Source organism: Chelonoidis abingdonii, chromosome 5 (assembly GCF_003597395.2).
Source record: "Chelonoidis abingdonii isolate Lonesome George chromosome 5, CheloAbing_2.0, whole genome shotgun sequence".
Taxonomy (NCBI): domain Eukaryota; kingdom Metazoa; phylum Chordata; order Testudines; family Testudinidae; genus Chelonoidis; species Chelonoidis abingdonii.
Window position 1 is genome coordinate 138,759,259 of NC_133773.1, and position 15,921 is coordinate 138,775,179.

Here is a 15,921-nt window from a genome sequence, read left to right on the forward strand (position 1 = left end):
GTAAATAATAATTTGAAATTATTAGGTAGGCCAATAAAGCTGGAACAACCGCACCGACCGCTGTATGAGGACGCCTGCGTTTCAAACCCATGATGCTTTCTCAGGCACACGAGTATTTCCTCATATACCGCGCGTGCTTGTAAAGTGTGTGTTTCCGCGTCAATTTCAATGCGTTCCAACCGATGACTAAATTGGCAACGCTGCCTGTAACGGGAGGGGGTCTCGGGAAATCCCTGCTGTGTGACACAGCCCTGGGCACGCCGCGCCCCGCGCAGCGCCAGCCTCGCACTCCCGCCCTTGCGAGGCCCGGACAAAGCGCTGCACGCCCCCGCCCTGTGCGCCAGCAGCAGAACCCCACCAGCCCGGGAAGCAGCAGCGACTGACAGACCCTCGCGCGCGCCCGCCCGCCCCGGCGTCGCTGGGCGCACGCGCGGAGCGGGAGGTCCGAGCGCCCCGCGCTAGACAGAAGCGGAGTGGGCGGGGCCCTGCACATCCGGGTCCCTGGCGCTCTGCCCCAGCCCAGCCTGGCGGCGGGGTGAGGTTCTGTCTGGCCGTCAGCGGGAGCGAGGCGGCTGTGGCGTCGACGGGCTCCCTCCGCCAGGGCGGCATCTCTGGGTGAGCGAGGGGCGGGGCTCCCCGGAGGGTGGGGAGAGCTGCCCCCCTTAGGTGCACGCTGCAGGGCGGGGGGGGGAGAGCTGTCCCCAGCCCCCCGGGGTGCACGCTGCAGGGAGGGGGGGAGAGCTGTCCCCAGCCCCCCGGGGTGCACGCTGCAGGGAGAGGGGAGAGCTGCCCCTACTGTCCCCAGCCCCCCGGGGTGCACGCTGCAGGGAGGGGGGGAGAGCTGTCCCCACTGTCCCCAGCCCCCCGGGGTGCACGCTGCAGGGAGACGGGAGAGCTGCCCCCGCCCCCAAGGGTGCATGTTGCAGGGAGGGGGGAGCGCTTCCTCCAGCCCTCCGCCCCTGGCGTGCACGCTGCAGGGAGGGGGGAGAGCTGTCCCCAGCCCCCTGCCCCCGGGGTGTACGCTGCCTGGAGGGGGGAGAGCTGCCCCCACTTCCCCCCGTGCATATACTGCAGGTGGGCAATGGGGAAGAGCTGCTTGTTCTCCTCCCCGCCCCCCGGCTCTCACTACAGGGAGGCGCTGCCCCCTCTTTCTGGCAGCCAGGAGGGGCTCTGATCTGCTTTTGGGGAGAAGACCTGAACCCCTTGGAGGGCAGAGGGAGGTGAGCAGTGGTTACCTGCTTGGAGAGGGGAGCCTCAGCCCCTCCATCTGGCAGAAGGGGGGCAAGGAGTGGTGGGAAGAGGGTAACTTAGCCTGAGAGAGAGAGGAGATGGAAGGGACAGCGGAGCCTGGGCACACCCTTCTGCAGAGCAGTTGGCATCATGCATCCCCTGTGGGGAGAAGTGCAGGCCCCCAAATCCCAACCCAAGTTCTCAATTTGGTCTCATCTGCCTGACATCAAGGGCTGTGCCAAGGTTGCCAGCAAGTGAAAGAGACACCCCTCTTGGAGCTGTGTCAGAGGTGGGTACAATCTGCCCGGGATGGCATCTCCCTCAGTCAAGTGTGTCCTGTCTGCTGCTCTGTGCTGCTGAAGTGTTTGGTGGAAAGGTAGGGCAGAGCGGTTGCTGCTAGTGTATTGTTGTAGCACATCCTATGACTTTTTGGAGGCTGAGACAAATATTTGTGATTTCTGTTAAAAGCATCATCTTCATATTTAAAATGTCCCCTGAGATGGACTTTCCGGCCATGCGAGAACATACAGAGACAGACCAGGCATCCAAGAGGCTGCAGTTTGGAGTGGTGGGTAGATCACACAGGGCAGAATGCTGGAGAGAAAATGCACCTTCTGCTTCTTGCCTTGCATCATGTGTGTGTTTTAGGATGCACAGGCAATGCACAGGTTAGGGAATCTGTGAGTTAATGGGAGGAAGTCTTAAATCCTAAAAGCTTGCTATAGAAAAGATGTATTAGGTCATTTAGTCTGTTCCCCCAGCCAATGTGGAATTGTTCCTAGTGGTGTATTTGCTGGTGCAATACTCATGATGCAGAGCTCCGTTAATATCTGTAACCAAGTAGCTCTCCCCGAACCTTCCACGCACACCATGTGCAAATAGCTAGGTGGTGCCAAATCCCCACATCCGTGTATGTGTTGGATTTCCCGCCCCCCACCTTTGGCAGGAGGTTTTGATTACATAGTGTTCTGGCATGCTTTCTGTCTTTGATGTGGAGTTTCCTGTCATGTATAACGTGGTCAGTATCACGTAACCCAGCTCAGTGGCTCCTCTCACAGGGCTGCTGGAAAATGAGATGCATTCCTCATTCTGGTTTTTACAGAGGAAAAATGTCTGAGCTCTTGAGCAGAAATTTTTGTTTCACTGGCTTTTCTTTGTTTTTGTTACTGCTCTGCAGGGCTGTTTCAACTCGGAAGGGCTCCTATTCACAGCCTGCAATTGACTTTAAGTCAAATAGAGACGAGCTGTATGGTTCTGTTCTTTTATTTAATCATTTCTGTTTTGTACCTATTTTTTTTCTGTGTGGTGCACGTTAGCTGGAGTGTTTCCTTGCATTAGCTGCATAGTTCAAGTTTCATTTTACTTATTTACTGCTTCACACACAGCACAAACAATCAGGTAATTTAGATTAGGTACGTTGGAGAACTGTATCGTGAGTATATACTATATTGAATAGACAGAGTGTAATTTTAGCTGGTAATCTAAACAACAACTGAAGCATGGTTCTTGTATTAGCTGCTGAGAGCCCTCTTTTTTTTTTATCATGTTTCTTTATTCAAATACAGAAGTTAGTGATGGAAAAGGTCTATTACAATAAAGTCCATTCCTCTCCAAATGCAGGTTGTATAGACCTCTTGCTACCAGAAGCTCATTAGGGCCCTAATTCATAGGAGCACTTAAATTCGTGTTTGATTTTTAACCTGGTGAGAGGCCTCATTGGAGTAAGTGGACTACTCACATGCTTAAAGTTAAGCATATTGGCAGAGTACTTATGTTGAGAGGAAGAAGGAAAAAAAAGTGTGTGAAGGTGAATAAAATATAGATCCCCTACCCAGAGTCCTGCCTAATTTAAAGGGCATTCTAGTATGAAAAAGGATTTGCAGTACAAACAGGGAACCAATCTATTGGCTACAACAAGGTGCCGTTTTTGCAAGATCGCTATCTGCTTTTTTGGAGTAGGGGGCAGACGTGGAAGAATTTATTCTTATGAGCAGTGGTAGAGCAAAAGAGCTCTCTGAGAGCGCTGCATTTAACTTGTGGATCATGCTTCATCAACAGAATTAAGTTGCAGTTACAAGATCAAATTCTACTCTCTGTTACATCTATGCAACACCTTTGAAAATAGCTGGTTGGTACAAGTGTAACTGAAAGCAGAATTTGCCTGCAGAATTTTGTTGTCATGATAATGCAGAAATAGGAAAGAACCCAGCGTGACTTGGAGGTTGTGGGTTGAGTCTAGTGCCTGCAAACAGAGAAAAACTGTATATTTGTTTACTTATAAACTGGACAAATTTGATACGAAATCAACCTCACAATATTAGGCTGCTGAGTCACTTTTCAACATGAAGCCATACTTAATCTCATCCTGTTTTGTTTTAGGTAATACATACTGTATAAAACCATATCACCAAGGTGGAACCTGTTCCTAGACACACACATATGTATTTTGGCAATACCTCTGTGCTTTATCATGTCAAAGTAATTATTTCAGTTCAGTAACTTAAACAATAGTTCACTCTGTTATTGCTTGGTGTGGGAGATACAATATACCATTTAGTTCAAACAGTAAAATGCCTTGTCGTGATAAACTACCCTGATGAATAGAACAAAACTTGCCCATATTCTTCCTGTTTGAGTTATGAGAAAGCAAAAATGGAATGGAATGTTTCAGACTTTGTTGTTGATCCCAGCCTGGGTAACCTACATTGTTTAGCCTTAAACTAAGCAACTACAATAGTCTTAGTATGTGTTTATATCAGATGTAAATAAAACTACCTTAAACTTATTACATAATAAAATCAACACCAGTGAAACAGATTATTTATTCAGTTACTGTATTCATAAAGCACTTCCTCTGGTTACTATATTTGGAGTACTAGGAAATCTATAGAAAAACTTAAACAAAATCTTGGCCAGAGCCCAGAAAAACTAGCTAGTCTTTCCCTCAAACAATACAGCAAAAAAGAAAATAGTCTCAAAAAGATGAACCACTTGTGGGAGGGCAGAGATGCCAAACCACCCTAATTTTGGGTAATGCTCTAGATTTTTGCGTGTAATTATGAAATTACTAATTCAGGTTTAAGCCTATGAATTTTGCAAGCACATGCATGCTTGATGAGTGACACACACATGTGACAAATGCAGCAAATAGTTCTGAAGCTGTGGGGGGTGTTCTCTGCTGCCACCCTTATGGCACGTGCACATGCAACAGGAAACAAGCTATGGAGATTTTGAGTGGACCAGGGTGTTGCTTGTTTCCCTGCCCAAGCTGCGGGCTGCGCTCTAACTGCCCTGTGTGGACCCTGCTGGACTATGTTGATGTGCTCTAGGTACCCAGAGTGCTTGGGCAGTTAGTGCACAACATGCAGCTTTTTGGCTTGGATGGTGAATCAAGGCCCCAAACTCGATTCAGAATCGCTACAGCTGGCCTCCTGTCACCCCCACACTGTGCAGTCTGCAGGGGACCAGAAGGCAAGATGAGGGGGGAGGAGGAGAGAGGGAATGGGACAGAGGATGCTCAACCTGATAATTACCTGGGCCAGTTCTAGGCCTCTTTAAGGGCCCTATGCAGAGTAGGAGGGCAGTTTTCTAAGAGCTGATTCTCCCTGTTTAGGGTGGGATGCCCTCTCCTTGGCCAGAGATAGTTGGGAGAGGTCCCAGTTTCCTTGAGGGGAGTATAGGGTAGGGGAGAGAGGCCCTGGTTTCTCTGGTGAGGGGGAGAAGTCCCACTCACTTTAACATGCACAGAAATGCATCTATAATGCACAAGTGTTCAAGGCATTCCCCTACTCCCCCACCCAATCTTCATGTGGCTTTGTACCTTTGGCCCTTGCTAATGGTCCAACCAATCTCCCTAATTCCTCCCTAACTTCATTTTTTCTTCCAGAAGTAACCCCTGAAAGTCTCAGAGCAAAGCTGGTATCTCTGGGAGGGGTGGAAAGAATCCAAAAGGTACTGACCGATGTACAAAGGCCTTGTACCAGATGCCAGAGCCAGCCAGGAGAGACAGTGTCTAGTTGTTCAGTCCCCTGGGACTGGCAGCCAGGGAACAGGTTTCTAGTCCAGAGTCCTACTGGTGCATCTCTGTATGTGTATAGCACTTGCTTTAGCCGGGGAAACTCCAGTAGAACTCCTTAAGGCAGGGGGCAGTTCCACACACTGCCCTAGGCTAGATTCAGTTGTGCTTTCCATACTGAAAGCAACTAAAATCCAGCTATCTTTGATGTGTGTACTGACATCAGCAAGGGCAAATCCATGATAGCCATCACCAGAAGATTGCCCGCTACATTGATCAGAGCTGCCTCTATGACGTGAGACAGTTTGATTCTAGACTGATCTGTATCGTCTGATCCCAGTGGTACTAGAGCTTCCCAGCCAATGCTTCCTCAGTAACCTCTCCTGAAAAGGGTAGATTAGAGACAGGATAATAATATAAAGTGAAGGCTTTTTTATGCCTATGGACCACACCTTTGCACATTAAAACACAAGACTCTTTCCATCTTTGTGTGTCCCTTCAGTCATCTACAGGGCTAGCACTTCTCTGCTGGCCTTAAGTCAGGAGGGACATGTATTATGGGTGATAAGCTCAAGCTCACCCTCTGAAACTCAGCCAGCGGTGTTTGTTCCCGCCTGCTCTGACACTGTAGCAGCAGTGAGGGCCCAGCCTCTGCTGATCTAGCCAATGAAAGTCACAGCAAGCATGAATTCCGCCCCTTTGGCGGACGCACCAAGGATGGAACTGAGAACCTGCACACTTGAAAGCCTGAGCTGCAACAGTTTGAGCCAAAGCTCTGTAGTTGGGGGTCTGTAAAAACTCATCCACTGGAACAGTGCAGAAAGGGAGCCTATAATACCCACCCACCAGCGTGTTACACAAGCAGCAACTGACTTTGTCATAGGCTCAGAGCCAGCTTCAGGCACCACCTAAAGAAGCATGTGCTTGGGGCAGCCAATACCAAGGGGCGGCACTCCGGCCACTATTGGGATGGCATGTCTGGGTCTTCGGCAGCAATTCAGGGGCAGATCCCTCAGTCCCTCTTGGAGCGAAGGACCTGCTGCCGAATTGCCGCTGAAGAGTGGAGCAGCGCAATCTTGTTGCTGTGGCTTTTTTTTTTTTTTTTGGCCACTTGGGGTGGCAGAAAACCTGGTGCCAGCCCTGCATAGGCTACAGGTATAGCTGGCTGCTGCCATCCCAATGCTGTTCCACTGGATAACTCTCGTGCTCTTGCAATGGTAGAGATCAACAAAGCTATTTTTATCCTTCACAGAACATCAGTAGAATCAGTGATTTTAAATACAACACAAGGTTGTCTTACTGGTCAGCCTCCACTGCTGCTCCAGCTTTTCCCCTAGCCATTTACTTTCTCCCCTGTGCAGCTCAGTAAACCAAGGCCTGCCTTGGGGTGATGCAAAGGCAGGGGAAGCTTCTTCTGTAGATGATCATCACTATGCAAAGCCGTTGATCTCAAGGTCTGTATTGGTATGGGGAGCATTCATTCCCCAGTGGAATGCAGCAACTGTTTAAGAGTGACTCGTACAGCAGAAAAAAATTGTGACCCATTTTAATTCTTTATGATGTGTACATAAAATAGGCCTGAAAGTTTTTGGTTTGGTTTAGTTCTTAAACACCCCACCTCTCACCATAAATATTAGGGTTTCTTTGCTTTCTATTGTGGCAGAACATCTCTGCCTCATAGCTGGGTCTTGTAATACGTTCTGAAGCTGGCTAGGCTTTGGCTTAGTTCTGTCTCCTGCAATAGCTGATATCAAAGTTGAACATTGTTGACCCAAGACATTTTATCTACAGTTTTGTAACTTCTCTTCTAGACCTTGTTAGCTGCATTGTCCCGGAAGACTACACTTGGCTGAGGGGCTTGTAGTTGGAGAGGCTGTTTCAGATATACAAAGGTCTTGACCTGCTCACAGCCTTGTAAATGAGGGTCAAGGCCTTGAATTGGAAATGAACTGTGAGCCAATCAAGTGTATAGAGTACAGAGATGATGTGGTTCCTCACTAGGGAGCTGGGCTATCGTGTTTTGCACAAGCTGGAGCCTCTTGGTTGCCTCTACCTTAACCATAATAACCCCTCTCCTGGAGATGACCCATTCTAAACGGTACATATTTGCTGCAAGAGTTAGGAAGTTAAAACCTCTGAGCTGGTGGAACTAATTGGCCATTCATCTGGAGGGAACAGTTGAACTATCAAACAAGTAATTGACTGCAGTAGCCTCTTTCACTGATGCTGATCAGTTAGCTGGACTAACTTATTTATACCTGAAAAGAGAGAACGAGATTTATTTTTTTCCAAACAGCAAAGAGAGTCTGTTCTACAAAATCTGGTGGCCCAAGCAAACTACACAGGCCCGTTAGTTCTCTTAGTCATCATTATGTAATATTTATAATATGGTGGTTCCTAGAGATCTCGATCAGGATTAGCAGTCTTTTGTGTACACACAAACCAAACACGGTCCTTGCCCTGAATAGCTGACTAGGAAGTGGCATGTAAAGGAAGGGGAACACTATAAAATATACAATTTTTGTGTACACACAGAGGTTTTTTTTCATGGTAATCATGTAACAGTATGAACCTTGCTGATCTGCTTGTCCTCCAGCTGCTATTAATTGGCTGATTTCTTGTAGGCATCATGGCAGAGGTGCATCTTGAGGGGAGGTTATTGGCCTTACAGTGCAATTCAGCATGGGTGCTCAGTGCATAAGGGACAGCGTGGAAGAAGGCATAAGATATGTTTGTGTGAGAAGTTCCCAAGGGTTGGACTAGAGGAGCCAGGTTGTATTGTGATGAGTCAAAATAAGATAAATAGAGCAAGGCAGAGTTGTGAAGTTTAAAAAGCTTGAAGCCAGAGTATGAATACAAAGAGAAGGTGAGGAGACAAAGGAAGTGATTATTAGCTGCATTTTTTTGTATGGCAGTGCTAGGGGACCAGAAAGAAGAGTGTCCAGTCATTAGGACAGATGAGGGCCTGGATGAGAATATTGACTGTTAAGACAAACAGAAAAAGTTAGATCTTTAAAAACAATGTGAGGGAAGAAGTGGCAGGACTTAGTTACATCCTGGATGTTATAAGGCAAGAGTGGGAGGAATTCAAGACAGATGACCCATAATGGGGCTGAGCTAAGAAGGGTGGTGTTGTGTTGGCAGTGACGGGAAGTGAAGAAGGTTGGTGGGAGGGGGGGGGTGGAATCATGAGCTCAGTTTGGCTATGTTAAGAGTAGGCTGGTGGAGACTTCTCAGAGAAGATGTTGGATATACAGGCTGAGATGAGCAAAATGAGAGAGTCATCTTGAGAGCAAAGAGGATAGATGCATGAGTCAGCAGTTTATAGGTGATCCTTTAAACCTGTGTGAACAATGAAGTCACTTGAATATGGGGATTGAGGAGAGGATCAAGAATGGAGCCCTGTGGGACTGTCTCCCAGAGAGATGGGTGTGTGTTGAGGACTCCCCATCCTACTGAAAGATTCTGAAGTGATCAGAGAGGTAGGAGGAGAACCCAGGAAAGATGGTCTCTCAAGCCCGGTAAGGATATGATTTTTAGCAGTGTCTCATCAACAGTGCCAAGAGCAGCAGAGAAGTCAAGGAAGGAGAAGGACAGGCCCTAGGATCCAGAGAGAAAATGATCATTAGAAACCTTGTGGAGAGCATTTTCTGTGGACTGGAGATGATTAGGAGGGACTGGAATCTAAAATGTAGGAGAGGAACTCAAGGCAATGGCATGTACACTGGGGTGGAGGTGGAGCTAAGTTAGAGAAGCAGCTGGGTTAAGACCACTGCAGACTTGTATTTTGGGTGAAATAGACCAGAAAATATTGAAAGGTGAAGGAGGAGAGAAAGGGGATGTCTGAGAGTGGGAACACAGTAGCTTGGTTAGTTAGAGAATGGCGTGGAAGACAGCATCCTGACAGTAGGAGAGGATAGATGTTGGCAGGGAAGGGCAGAAGAGAGTGAGAGGGAAGGGAAGGGAGGTTGTGGTAGCTCTTCCTCTAGAGAAGAATAGTCCAGGGCCTGGACTTGGGAGACCTGAGTTCAATTCCCTGCTCTGCCACAGGCTTCCTGTGTGACTTTGAGCAAGTTATTTAGCCTCTGTGTGCGTTCGTTCTCCATCTATAAGATGGAGTAGTGCCACTTCCCTATCACCTTGGAGCAGGGTGACCAGACAGCAAGTATGAAAAATTGAGACCAGGTGGGAGGAGGAGGTAATAGGAGCCTGTATAAGAAAGACCCAAAAATCGGGACATCTGGTCACACTACCTGGGCGTGTTATGAGCAAGAAAGCCATTAAATATTGTGTGTGGCTCAGATATTACACTAATGGAGACCATATAAGATAGATCTGACACTTTTTTCTTTGAAAAACAAGCAAAATTTTGCAGACTGTGTGACAAATATAGCAAAGTACTAATTGAGTCTGAGTTGAAGAAATAACGCCGTTTGATAGAGTCTACAGCAGTACTGAAGGAGGGAGAGAAGAGAGTTGCAGTGGAGGAAGCCTGCGTGATCGTGAGACTTTTTCCAGAGATGTTTTGTGGCATGGGAAGAGGAGGAAGCCGATGTGGGAGTGAACCAGGTTCAGGCATTCAGTTGTTATCATATATCCTTCTTTAGTAGGTTTTTAAGGGCAATGTCAAGCTATCAGGTGTTTCTAGGTCCAAATTTAGATTTTTGTGGGTTTGTTTTACAGAATTCATGAAATTTAAAAAAAAAAAAAAAATCTTAGTATTGAGACATTTCATCTGGAGGGGTTGTGACCTTAACATTGTGTTAGTGCATGAGAACCTGTGCATGAAACAGGCTTATCTACTTTAGTTGTCCACCCTGGCCAAACTGATAAGAAGGTGGAAAGTACAAAGATAGTATATTTTTGTTTGCGTAATCTAGAGTATTAGCCATCCAGGAACCAATTTTCCAATATGGCTTTTAACTTGACATTCTCATAATGATTTTCTTTTTTACTGTAAAGTGTTTCCTCGAAAGCATTGTCAGAAGAATAGTAGCAATGTTCTTCCAGATATACTTGATGATCAATCTTTTTTTTTTTTTTCTGGAGCCACAGCATTTTTCCAATTAAAAGACATTGTCAGGTTAACCCATATTTGACAAATAATTCTTGCATTTCAAATACCTTTAAATTAACAAAATGTTTCTTCTGTCTTTGATTTTATTTATACTTTTCCTAGTAAAACATAATGTAGAACTTTTGAGTGTGTCCCCCATCATTTTGGTGCAGTTATCACAGGAGAAATCCAAAAGTACATGATATCCAATTTATTGCCTCAATCTCAATGTACTTAGACGCTTTATTTTGAGCGTAGGCCTTCAGATAAATGTAAATTCAAATTTCATGTTAAACTGACTAAATGTGGATATTAAATCAGAATTTTAAAAATCTTTCATCCACCTGCCCCTGCTTTCCTGTGTCTCAACACGCAGCCTGACTACCTTTTAATTTTTTAAATTAAAAGGCTCTTTTAAAACCATCTTTATGTTTGAGTTATACAAAACACATTGAAAGCAGGAACACTGTGGACATAGAGACTAGTGTACTAGAGAAATATAATCACCAGAAAGGATTACTTTAAACTGTATTATATATTTAGGAATTCAGTATATTAAAATGAATCAAAGAGAAAAATGCGTATCTTTTCAAGGTAGTTAGCTCATTATTGGATTTCTCTTTATACTTGAGGAACAGACCATTATTTTTAAGAATACTATCGTTATAGAGAATCTGTCACTGGAACAATAACTCTTACCTGATCAGACTAATGCATTCTTGCCCTCTGATCAATCATTAACACTGTTTTTCTGAGGGCCTCTCAGTTGATGATTAAAAAACAGTGGTGCTGTTTTAAAAACTCATCTCTCATTTTGTTTGTTGGCTGTGACTGGCATAGCAGATGTGTGTGTCAGTTATAACTCCTGCGCTTCATCAGGGTTGTCTGAGCTGTATTAAAACACCACAGCTACTACCCCAGCAGTGCCAGTGAGACTTGGGGTTAGTGGAGCTCTTTGTTTGACAACTGCTGCTGTATTCTGTGTTTTGATTTGTTTTTAATTTCTTTACAGATGTCCATCTCCGTTCAGATGTCCAGTTTTCTGTAAGTTGTGCTCTGATACTAGTAGTTAAATACAGGAAGGGCCTGCTCTATAGTGGTTTAAATATCCAGCGTCCCAGTGGTCTATGGGAATAGCATGAAAGGCTGGGTATTGGAGGTGCACTGTTTTTCTGTTCTCTCACATTAGGGTTCATGTACTTGAACTCCTATAAATCAGCGCTTTTAAGATGAGCTTTCCATTTAAATGATCTACTAGGAATCTGCTCTCGCCATTAGAGAAAAGGTGATTGGCGTGGAGCATGTCAGATCAATATGAGCTAGTCTGGTTTCTTAAGGAAACTTTTATGCTAACATGAAAATTTTAAATATTGGGAGTGGAAGTATTTAAAATGTGACTTGGTAATGATAACAAGTTAAAATACAAGAGGGAACTGTTGTGACTGCAGTATTCTGATTACAAATGGACATTTGTAATTTATGTTGCTTCATAGAGAGGGTATATGCATGTGCAGTAGCTGCCATTGTACTGGCAGTCTAAATTAAAAACAATGTAAAGTCCATGTTGTCAAACATTGCAGTGCTAATATTTATCAAGTGATGATAGTGCTGATCAAGCGTAAGAGCAGGGAGGTCATTGTTACAAAATGTGCATGGACTTGGTTCGAACTGTAATGTGAGTTCTCTTTTTAGCTTATTGTTTATACATTTGGCCTCTTTTACATGCTTACACAAAGAACATTTGCATGCGGATATTGTGACATTGCTGAAAAGCAGAAAGGGAATGGCTGCTTTTTCAGCTGAATGTTTGGATGAAAGGAGATAACTTATAATATTCACTGTAGTAGGAAGAGAGCCTGAGAACACAGATGTGGCTTCCCTTTTCATGCTGTTTAATTTGTTTCTCAGCCATTCTTTAGGGCTTGTCTACATGGAGAAATTGACTGGCATATCTCTAACCAAATAAATATTCTGCTATAGCTGTGCCAGTCGATTTCCCCGTACAGACCAGGGTTAGATACAATTTAGAACTTCAGTGGAGGTGTCTATGGATTTATTTTTTTTAAAGAGATTTATATTGGCAAAAGCTTACTTTTTCCTCTGTCTAAATTTTGGGCCAAATTTGACTTCTGTCCCTTCAAATAAATTGTCTATCGTATCATCTATCCATTGTTTAACGCATTTTCTATTTTGATTTCATTGTCTGAGTGTGATTTTTTTTTTTTTTTTTTTTTTTAGGAGACAGAAACTAAATTCACAATAGAATCTTGCTAATGAAGGATTGAATAAATGACTATTTAAAAATCAAAAGTATTGTATCACAATGTAGTCTGTTTTGAGAAATGTAGTTGGTTTCTAATGACGGATAAATACTTCACAATACTTCCATAGATATCCTATAGTATAGTTTTACCAGTTATCAGGACTCACATGACTAAGATTTGACCACAGAACTCCGTCGTTAAACCTTGGCTGTGAAATGAGGTGAGACTGCCAGGATTTTTGAGAGAATTATCAGGGTTGCTGATAAGAGAGGGAGGTTCTGCTGAAATTATGTTTTGAACTTTTCAGTATGCAGTGAGCAGATCAAAGTAATGTTTTTATGGAGCTGATGTATCAGTTGTTATAGTCTCAGTTGTTGGAAGAGGAAAGTAAGACCGTGCATAGAGAATATCTCAGTGACGCATTTTCATCCATGAAATGTCATTCATAGCCCTGGTCTAGATGACATAGCTAAACTGACATAAGACAGAGTCAGGTCGACATAAACTGCAAATGTCTATGCTAAAATGTAGCTCCCACAGATGTAACTCACCCACTGCACCGACTTAACCTCTCGCGGAGGTGGAGTTATTAACGCAATGTCAGTGTAGACACTGCATTGCTTACATTGATTGTTGCCTTTTAGAAGCCTTTTAGAAGCCATCGCACAGTGCCCCACACTGATAGTTAAATCGGTGCAAGCACTCCTGATGAGGATGCACACCGCTGATACAGGAGCATAGTGTGGACGTGCCAAAACGATTTAGTTACTGCAGTGGCTGTACTTCAACGTAAATTAGCTCAGCTTAGTTTTATAGCATAGACTTGCCCATAGGTTTCCTCATGGTGCTTCATACATGGCAGTAATTCATGTTTGGCATGAACTCAGATGCTTCAACTACCTTATGTAGTAATCACACTGACTAAAATAGCAGCAGTTGGGTTGAATTTGTTCTTGTATGCCAGACAAAATGGGGCAGGGTAGTTTTCAATCCCTACACTACTTACTTACGGGTGAAAGAGTAGTTATTCTTTAATGGGAAGCCAGGTGAGGGTTCCTCAGCTGTGACTTGCTGTGTGGTAGCAGTCTCTGCTGGGTGCTTTGCTTTCCTTTACATCTGGCTCAGAACTCCCTTCATTTGCTAGTAAGAGAATAATTCTAATCCTTTTCAATGAGATCAATGGATTAATGGCCTATAAAATTACAAGGATTAACTGAGTCTTTTTTTAAAGCAGCACAACACCATTTGTGTACCCAAAGTAGTATAAGTTTTAAGAAGGAATCTATTTGCTGTTAGCAAGATTATTTTTTTTAAATTTAAATAATGAACTTATTTATAGGATTTAAATAAATCCAAGAACTTGAATTGATACCTGGTTCTTTTCTTTTCTTTGCTAAGACTAAAAAAAAAATGCAGTTGGTGCATACTCAGTGTTGTTCATTTCTCAGACCTTGTCTACACTGCCACTTTACGGCGTTGCAACTTTCTCGCTCAGGGATTTGAAAAAACACCCCTGTAAGTGCTGCAAGTTTCAGCACTGTAAAGTGGCAGTGTAGACACTGCACCAACGCTGGCAGCCGCGCTAGTAGCTTCATGTAGGTAGCTTTTTTTACGGTGCTTCCAGCGCTGGTGCTGTGACTACGCAGCCATGTTAAAGCGCTGCCGCAGCAGCGCTTTAACGTTCTTAGGGAAGACATACCCTAAGATGTTTAGGGTACCTTTTTGCAGCTCCTACACAGGGGAAATTCCAACTGGCCCTGGAGTTTTGCCCGAATGAGGTTTGCAGGATCATTCACAAACAGGGTTTATTTTTGAAGTCACTTTATTATGTAATCTTCATTTGTTTGTTTGGAATGAGTTTTTAACTTGTAGGAAAAGGACTTCAAAATCAGTCCCGTTGCGTCCTGAGTGACTCGCAGATCCTAGTTGGACCAGAAAGGAAGGGCTGTTCTTCTAGCCCTCTTGTGCCTGATGTGAAGGGGAGAAAGATTAAGTACTTGCATTCTAAAAATTTAAAAAATAAAACTTAATTCTAATGATAGAAAAAGACCCGATTGCAAAAATGCCGTTCCTTGGGGTGCAGGAAAAGTAGGTTTTAGTTGGACAGGTTTGAAGGTAAGGATTTAGTTACACCCTACTGACCCTCCCTCCCCCTACTGCTTAAAATCTTCCTTTCTGTGTGGCTTGTTTAAAATAACTTTCTCCCCAGCTTGTTTTCTTTCTATATTTGCTTGACCTAGGTAGGCTAGGTGATCCTCGTTGTCCAATTGCCGAGCTACAAGCCGGAAAGCCCTGGCTGCCCCCCAGCATGCTTTCAAAGACTGCTTTTTAAATATATACAAAGGAAGGCTCATGATTTCCACTACGCTAATGAGGCCATGGTAGTCTCATTGAAATGTGCCAGTAGCTGCCATAGTGGTATTTGAGCAGCCTTGTTCTGTGAATTCAAATGTGATTTAACATGGCAGCCCTCATGGAGCTGAGGAAAACTGGCTTCTCTTACAGAATTTCAATAATACTTCTCTTCTGCACTTAAAAAAAAATCATCAGCCTGTGGAGCCCCACTGTGGGTTTAGTTCTGGTCTTTCATTTTTAAAATTTAAGTTTACGTTTTGCTGAGTTTTCCCTAAAGGCAGAGCTGGTACAGAAAATGTATAGAAAGTAGGGAGGGTGGAACTGAGGAAAGAAACAGTCTGCTCAGTGTCTTTTCCCCTGCTGAGAAGCTTGCGTAGTGGTAGCAAGAGGGACTTGGGAATGCTGACAGGTTGAGATTGTGGTTTGATAAATGGACCAGTTTAAAGTATCTTTAGCCTGTATTAAAAGCTTGTATTACTACTCAACTGCATCATATGCTCTCTTGACCTTTCAAAGAGATACTTGGTGTAGCCTGCATGCTTGTTGCTAAGTTGTGTGGCAGGTGCCTATAATATCTTTTGCCTTCCAGTAGAAGACTCTGATTACATGAAGTTTTAGACCAGAACTTTATAACCTCTTGACCACTGCAGCTCTCTTGTGCTGGTAGCTCAGTTTTCCTAGGAACTCCCTATATCTTTGCAACAATCTTACAATAAATCTCAATAAATAGTGTATCCTAGGTGCAAAAAACAGAACACTGTAAGGTGAAGTTAGGGTTGCAAGCACTAACGTAAAGGTAAAAAATCCTTGCATTAATGTAGGGGGTGAGTGGTTTTTGGTTTTAATTGAAAACTGGAAAATTCAGAGTTGACACTTAAGCTGATAAGAAACGTAAACAAGGAAATAGAGGAATTGGGAACTTGGATAGGCAGGCCAGCAGGGAGCTGTTCCTGTTCATACCTCACCAGCCTGCTAGACACATGCACCTGTTGCTTAAATAA

The 15,921-nt window shown here is 44.1% G+C and overlaps 1 protein-coding gene across 4 annotated transcripts in view; it reads left to right on the forward strand.

The window, feature by feature from the left end:
• Positions 1 to 501: 501 nt before the first annotated feature.
• RNF24 (ring finger protein 24) overlaps positions 502 to 15,921 on the forward strand; it is a 73,501-nt gene continuing 58,081 nt past the window's right edge. The window contains exons 1-3 of one of the 4 annotated variants that reach the window (XM_032766171.2): positions 534 to 615; positions 1,462 to 1,519; positions 11,314 to 11,345. In XM_032766171.2, the coding sequence (XP_032622062.1) occupies positions 11,314 to 11,345 (32 nt within the window). In that variant the 5' untranslated portion in view covers positions 534 to 615; positions 1,462 to 1,519. Of the gene's footprint in view, positions 616 to 1,461; positions 1,520 to 2,407; positions 2,477 to 11,313; positions 11,346 to 15,921 lie in introns of all 4 variants that reach the window. The other 3 variants (XM_032766172.2, XM_032766169.2, XM_032766173.2) reach the window with 3 other exon arrangements.